Source organism: Taurulus bubalis (assembly GCF_910589615.1).
Source record: "Taurulus bubalis genome assembly, chromosome: 12".
Lineage (NCBI taxonomy): Eukaryota > Metazoa > Chordata > Actinopteri > Perciformes > Cottidae > Taurulus > Taurulus bubalis.
The window spans coordinates 13,099,590-13,106,948 of NC_136600.1; the positions used below are offsets into that span (position 1 = coordinate 13,099,590).

Below are 7,359 nucleotides of genomic sequence, written 5' to 3' on the forward strand. Positions count from 1 at the left end.
ATCCATTTGTTTCACAAAGAATCCTATGATTACATAAAACATCTTTGAATGGATTTTCTCTGGTCTTTGTCAATTATTCAAACTATATCTATATTTACATTTTGCAGTGGAAAACTGGACTAGTATTTTGCCATGATAAATTTTCCCGTTTTATTTCTCCCTGTTCCGTATATTTTGGGGATTGTTTTGCCTTTGGAGATTCTGACAGTGTAGACTGGAGAGACGGGGAATGAAGGGTCGCCTCTCAGACTTTGAACCAGGAACATTTGTGTTCATGGCAGGGCCTTGACCGCATGTTCATTATATAACTTTGACCAATGTTATTCAGTCGGCGATTTATTGTGTGCGTTTTTCTTGACTCTTTATTGTAAAGGACTTTGAACGACATTCTTTTTTTTTTTTAATCACCATATACAGATGGTTTAATCCTATTGGTATACATATTATTTCTAAGGAAAGTTCTTGAATGCCATTAAGATTGACACTGTTGGAAAATCCCAGCCATATATTGCAACATGGTTCCAATTCCACACACAATGGGGAATTTCCCACAGTCACCATTACCAAAATGTAGAAGCCCCTCAACCTGAGCTCCATCTTGCCCCCTGAGTCTGAAACGTGGCACTGCATTTGTTTTAGGCTGTGACAGTCAGGAGGCCCGTGTTTATTTACATATCGACGCTTTTATGTCCCACTAACACTGGTTCCAGCATGTCCTAGTTTTGAGGGAACAGGTGACACCCTGGCTGTGTTTTGGGGGTGACGAGAGTTGTGGGCATAGCAGACCAGATGACGGAGGTTGAGCTGGATTTGTGGAGTGTCTAGCAGCTCCATATGAAGCGGATAGGGACAGAGAGGAGGAGGAGGGGGAAATGGGGTGAGAAATGGGCAGGGGCAGGAACAGAGATGATGAAACAGAGACAGACGGGAGCAATGCCCTCGACCGGGGAGGGAAGAGGTAGAGTGGCGCCTGCTGAGGTGAATCTGTCCGCCATGCTGGTGCCTGACTTTGTTTGGCCAGAAGATTTCTCCCGATAGCCTCAGTGACTGATAGGAGACTTGTACGCTCAGGAAAACACAGGCCAAAACACACTGCTTGGAAAACCCAGAACTAAAAAAGCTCTTTTCCCCCTTTAACTGTTTTTTTTTTTAAGTTAACTTGTCTCACTCACACACACACACACAGAACCTGGATATGATATTTGTGTCCTGGTACAGTGGCATATTCAGATTTCTCACGCCTACTGATGCATGGCAAACAAAATGACACGTGTCCATCTTGATTCGACCCGGTGTGCTGGTTCAAGTCGTGGACCAGAGCCCGTTTCTGTCCCTCAATCGCACAGGAAAAAACACACGCACAGAAAAAGGTGAACAGAATGACGCTCTCTTGTCACATTAGGCAAGCGTGGGTAGATTCCAACAGATATGGAGGCATTCGTTGTTGTATTTGTTGACACCGATGTTGTGGTCATCCAAAGCAAGCACGCAGGCCAGCGGGGTTATCAGTGAACGAGACAGACTGACGCAGGGGTCCCGCCACATGTTGCTTCACTAATTGAGTCAGCACAGGCAATTTGGAGACACTTTGAAGGTATAATGAGAATTCAAATGGCCCCTGATGTTATCAGCTCACACAGCCTTCCTGTTTACCAGTTTGCGCTTTTATTTTTGCCTTTTTTTGTTATTTCATTTCCACATTTATTGATTTTTGTAGTATGTAGTATGGTGCGGTTTTGGAATAATTCTCTCTCTCTCTGACAGGCTAATTAATCTGAGGGGTTTTTAATCGCTGCTTCAGTGATAAGGGGAAAAATGATTTATACAATTTATAGGGTTGCGTTTTTTCCACGCCATTGTTAACAATTGGGGTTATTATAATTATGACAGTGTCATTAAATCCATACAGTTTGAAATATTTATCAACCTATCAACGATCGTTAACATGCGGTGCGTCGGGAAATTATTAATTGTGTTTTAATGGAACAAAAGCAGCTGTCCGTTGTTATTTATTGAAGGCATACTGGGATACAGAGACCGAAGGGAGATTGTGTCACGTATAGTCATGAGATACAGTGGATTTGTTAAGTGCCTGGAGCAATGCAACTCAATGCCTTCCAGACATAATGAACCTCATCAGATCACATTATATTCATCTTTAACAAATGCACATTGAAACACCTTGACTCTCAAATGGAGGATTTTAATCCTGGCTACTATTCCGACCGCTTTCAAAGGGATTTAATTTGGTTCAACTGCAGGTTCCTGTGTATTATGCAAAAACTGAATGTGTTGAAAATGAGGGGCTAATTATTCCATTTGAGAGGTTGTAATTACATCCTTTAGACTGAGCAATGGATATTCCAAAGTGGCTCCCTCTCCTTAGTGAAGGATTCCCTGGGTCGAAACAAGTGCAGCTCAGTCAGCCGTGCAATACATTGGCCCGTGCAGTGTTGACCTTTGCTGTGGGAATCTCCAGCGCTCTTTCCAGCTGGTTCCAGGAAGAACACAACTGTCTCATTTTTAGATGAAGCTCTGCCTCAATACAGAGTACATATTGCTCTCATATATTGTAAAAAATGATGGTCCCCAGCAGCAGCAGCTTGTTCATGTGTGGAATTACAGTACGGTGTTCTGTCTGCGGAAAGTAATTTAATTCAAAAGTTCATTGTTGATTTGATTTTGCTGAACGGACAGTGGGGCCCACATTCAAAAATAGATCACATTCCTCCCCAGTGTTGCAGCAATGTGGAGGGAAGAGAGGAGGAGGTCAAAACTTCCCCACTGGAGTGAGTTAACTGCTGCCAGGAAGGGGCCGGGCCTCTTGCAGCGATGAGGCAACACTGAGCCCGAGTGTGTATAAATACCAGAATGCATAATCAACCATCAGACAGCAGAAGGACTCTAAAGAGCTCACAAGGGGTCCCCAAAAAGATCTGAAGAAATCCACTTGCCCAGACGTCACCGAAGCTGAAGAGAATACATTGAAGATCTTGTGGTGCTCTTCGGTCGCCCGACATCCATGAGAAAGAAGACCATCGACTCTACTCTTCAAAGGATTTAATAACTAAACTGTGTTAATCCCCCCTCCCCCCTAAAATGAAGGCATTCAGCATTGCAGTTGCAGTGACACTCGTGCTCGCCTTTATTTGCATTCTGGAGAGCTCTGCCGTCCCATTCACCGGGGTAAGAATTTGACTTCAACTCACTTCATGCGCTTATTAGCCATAAATGTTTTCTCAGGATGCTAAAGCGCGGCTCCTAAATGTGCATAATTCATTAACAGGTGCAAGAGCTGGAGGAGGCAGGGAGCAATGACACTCCAGTTGCGGCATATCAAGAAATGTCAATGGAATCGAAGATGGTATGTTCAATTGACTGAATGAATTAAGCCAATTACCGTGAGCAAATTCAAATTTAAGTAGATTCGTTTTCCCCACGGAGGGTCCCTGTGCTCCCTCCACACGAGGAGGGGATGAAATGCCGAAGATGAACGCTCTGCTCATGTCTCGTCTCTTGTCTCTCGCACAGATGCCAGGTCACTTCAGGCAGAAGCGCCAGAGCCACCTCTCCTTGTGCCGCTGGTGCTGCAACTGCTGCAGGGCCTACAAGGGCTGCGGCTTCTGCTGCAAGTTCTGAGGACTGCCGCAACCACCACGAAATATTAATTTATTCCGTTTTTTTTCTTCTGTCTTAACCCAACAAAATGACTCTTTTCTTGACCTCTTTCTCCAATGCATTGCCTGTGCTACACTGTTTTGTGTCATGTTAAAATGTGGTATGTGATTCATGAAGATGGCACTGGGAAAAGGAAATGTATTTATTTTATATGCGTTAATACTTTCACCCAGAGAGTCTTTTTGTAATCCAGATGTGACTGTTTCTTCATTTAAATTGAGTCCAACAAGTTGAAAGACGGTGTTGAATAAATTATGAACATTTTAAGCAACTACTAAGACGTTGTTTTGTGTCATTAATGAGGAAATATTTAACAGCAGGTCTTTACGGAGTCAGATATCATGAGCATCAGGGCATATGTTAAATATTATACCTGTTGTCCCGTATACGTTCCTTGTAGTAGCTTAAAGTGATAAAAGGTGATCTCACCACTTTGCATTGTAATCTTACGATTCTCAAGATATTGTTGGATTTGGTCCCTCTGCAGCATTCACACACACTTAACTAATTTTACACAAGATACTATATTCATTTAATTATCTTTATTTAAAAAGGGACCATGTACAGTTCAAACATAAATGTCACCATTTGATGCACTGCACCAGATTATAGCTTCAGTTAATTTGCATCTGTAGTCCCTTGGCAGGTCATAACAAACATAACACAATAGCAAACAGTACAGGATGAAAGACACAATACAACATTATATGTGGTGAGAAGAGCACATAAGACACGATACAAAGATACAGAGCAGCACATTAAACATGCTGTGTGAATGTAGCATTCAATTCATTTTACACAGGATACTATATTACCACATCAGAATGTAGTATCACTTGAAACACACATATGCAGTGTTTAACAATCAACACGCATAACGTTCATATACTATAAACATCTGTTTTAGTTACTTACTACAAATACTTTACATTATAATAATGACAATGATGACCAGGACTCTTAAAGATATTTTTCCTTGCAATGATTTTTTCCCTGTTTGGATAGCACGTAAATTCCTGTTCTTTCTCTGAATCTTAGCATTGTGCAACGAGTGTGTTCTTCTCAAAACACTTCCTCTTGTTCAAGGGTCCTGCAATGTATTTGGGGGCAGTAAATAGACAAACTGTCAGCAGAAGCAGCTCTACAGACGAGGCAGGTGGGGTCGTCGACTAAGCTGGTGATTTATTGCAGATCCTCAGTACGATGGAGTATATTTTCTGCATAACAAGCAGCTAAACTTGATTTACAGTGGCCTCTGGTATCAGCAGGCAGTATTGACAGTGTTGAAAAGCAAAACAATAGAAATCTAGATACACGTGCGCTTCCATATATCCTGTCTGATCTGTGAGAGAAGAGACGCTCCGTCAGTATCTGTGTCAAACATACTACATGCGGTGGAAAATTCCTGAAAGCACTGGAGTCGTCAGATTACCATTATCGACAGTGTGCCCTCTGCTTGCTCTGATAGTTATTGCAGCTCCGACTGCTGAGACAATAATCTGTTCACTCAAAAGGTGTTGCTCTTGCTGTTGCACCTCAGACAGCTGCTGCTGAACCATGGCAAATCAAATGAAGCAAATCAATAAAAGCCAGAGAAATGAAATACAACGTGTTGTAAAAAAGCCTATGGTGTTTTCACACACACACAAAAAAAAAGGTAACAGAGATTGAATTCCCTCTCTGGAGGATCAGTTGGAAATGCATGTCATGCATGAACCATCCAGTTTAACAGTAAGAGGGTTGCTCACATGAATGACTGGCATGTAACTTTCCTTTTAAAAGATGAGATCTGTGAATCAGTGGTTTTTCCAGAAAGATTATTTGGGGCTAGGCGTGTCGTATCGCGTGGGTTTATGTTCCTGCTTCCGCTTTTCATTAACTAACTGCTGCAGGCAAAACTATTTTAAAATGTCACGCTGGTGTGTCTCCTTAAAGTACTGTTGGTGTTGGTAATTTGAGATCTCAAACAGATACTCTTGGTTGTCTTTGTGTCACTCCTTGTATAGTAGACAGAGAAGATGTGTGCGAGTGTGTGAGCAGCCAGAGCCGAAATGAAAAAAAAAAAAGAGGGAAAAGCAGCACATACCAGAAATATCTTGCAGGTAGTCAAAATTGAGAGAAATGTGAAAGGCTGAGTGCTCACAGGCTGAGCGACTGACACTTGAAAAGAAGTTAAACATGAAGTGTTTTTACTGTTAAAGAAAATATTTTATACCAGTCTGCAATTTACTTCCTTCTGATTCGTGTCTGTTTATTCACGCCTCGCAGGAGTAGATAATATTTTTGCAATAGCCAAAAAGATGTTTGTGTGGGTCATCAGGGTTCGACACAGCGAATGCAAACAAGATGACATATGTGTAGAACCACTTTGTGCTTCCAACGCTCCCCTCAAACCTTTATAAAGTGTCTGTTGGGTCCACTGTAGATTGAATTGATGTACAGCAGCTATTTTTCCAAGCCATTTGATACAAGAAAGTTTCACAAATCTGCACATCATTTGGGTAAACACATGATATGGGGAGGGAAATGATCCTGTTGAGCCTCCATCCTAATTTGTATATAGCTGTCTTCATCATTCTGAGGACTCGAACACAACAAATGTTCAGGATGACAAATTTCCACTCCTGCCACCTAAAAAGAGAAAACACTTGTTTGATGTTACTCTTATTAAGTTGCATATAGGCCTGCGTAAGTAGGGTAGGAATTTGGCATAAACAGCATTACTAATCTTGAAACCTATTTTTGGTATAGTGCGCTGCAGTAGAGTTCACAGGATTAATGTTTAACTGACAAATCTGCTATATTTGAATATGCATGCCACAATGTTCTGGCCTGCTCTAATTTCAAATCAAGGATCCCCATCAATGCCAAATAAATGTGGTCTTCAATATTCCCGAAACGAATATTAGGTCACAGAAGAACATTTAAAAATATATTATATCAGATTTCTTTTGGAATAGCAGCATAGAACCACCACCCGTGACAATGTTAGGGCGGATATGTATGGCAGTAAAAGTACTTTTGGTCCATTCATTTGCTGTTCCAGAAAAACATACAGAATGGAAATGACACAAAGTTGAAGGTATTTTAAAAACCTAAAACCCAATCATCGTGTGTTTTCTGTTTCGGGGTGATCTCCATCCTTTGACTTAACGGATGTGCATGTTTGGCCAATGGAGACACTGATGCACTGCGTTTGGAAATGGGGTAGATTTTAGAAATGTGTCTAATGTGTGCCATCATCCTGTTAAGTGCAACATCACACTAGCAGACTATTTACATCCTTTTCACACACCGTTTACTGCCTTTTTTATTCATCCATAATGGAGTGAAAGTCGCTTCAGGCCGTTTGAGAGGGAACTTGTGTCATTACGTACTAGCAGACAGGGGGCCGCTGTTATTCTGAACAGTTAAAGTGTGGACCCGTTTTATATTATGTGCATCAACAGATTAATTGCATTCCTATTGGAGTAAATTCAAGTAATCCTGCTTTAAGAGTTTTATTTGAACTGAAAATGCTTCAAGTCTCGGAAAAAATCTGATGTTAAATGTATTTTGAATCATTCATTTAAATGAGAAGAACTTCGTATTTTATTTCTCTTATCCTGATTTTTTTATTTTACAATATTATATATTCCTATATTGGCCTTTTATTTTGACACAATGCAGGGTCTGAAACTA

General features: G+C 41.1%; 1 protein-coding gene across 1 annotated transcript; it reads left to right on the forward strand.

Annotated features, from left to right (window-relative positions):
• Positions 1–3,062: 3,062 nt before the first annotated feature.
• On the forward strand, positions 3,063–3,639 carry hamp (hepcidin antimicrobial peptide; the record flags this gene model as incomplete). Its single annotated transcript, XM_079228203.1, has 3 exons — positions 3,063–3,186; positions 3,287–3,364; positions 3,532–3,639. Exons 1-3 carry the CDS (start codon positions 3,100–3,102, stop codon positions 3,637–3,639), a joined length of 273 nt encoding a protein of 90 aa, XP_079084329.1. The 5' UTR covers positions 3,063–3,099.
• Positions 3,640–7,359: the final 3,720 nt, after the last annotated feature.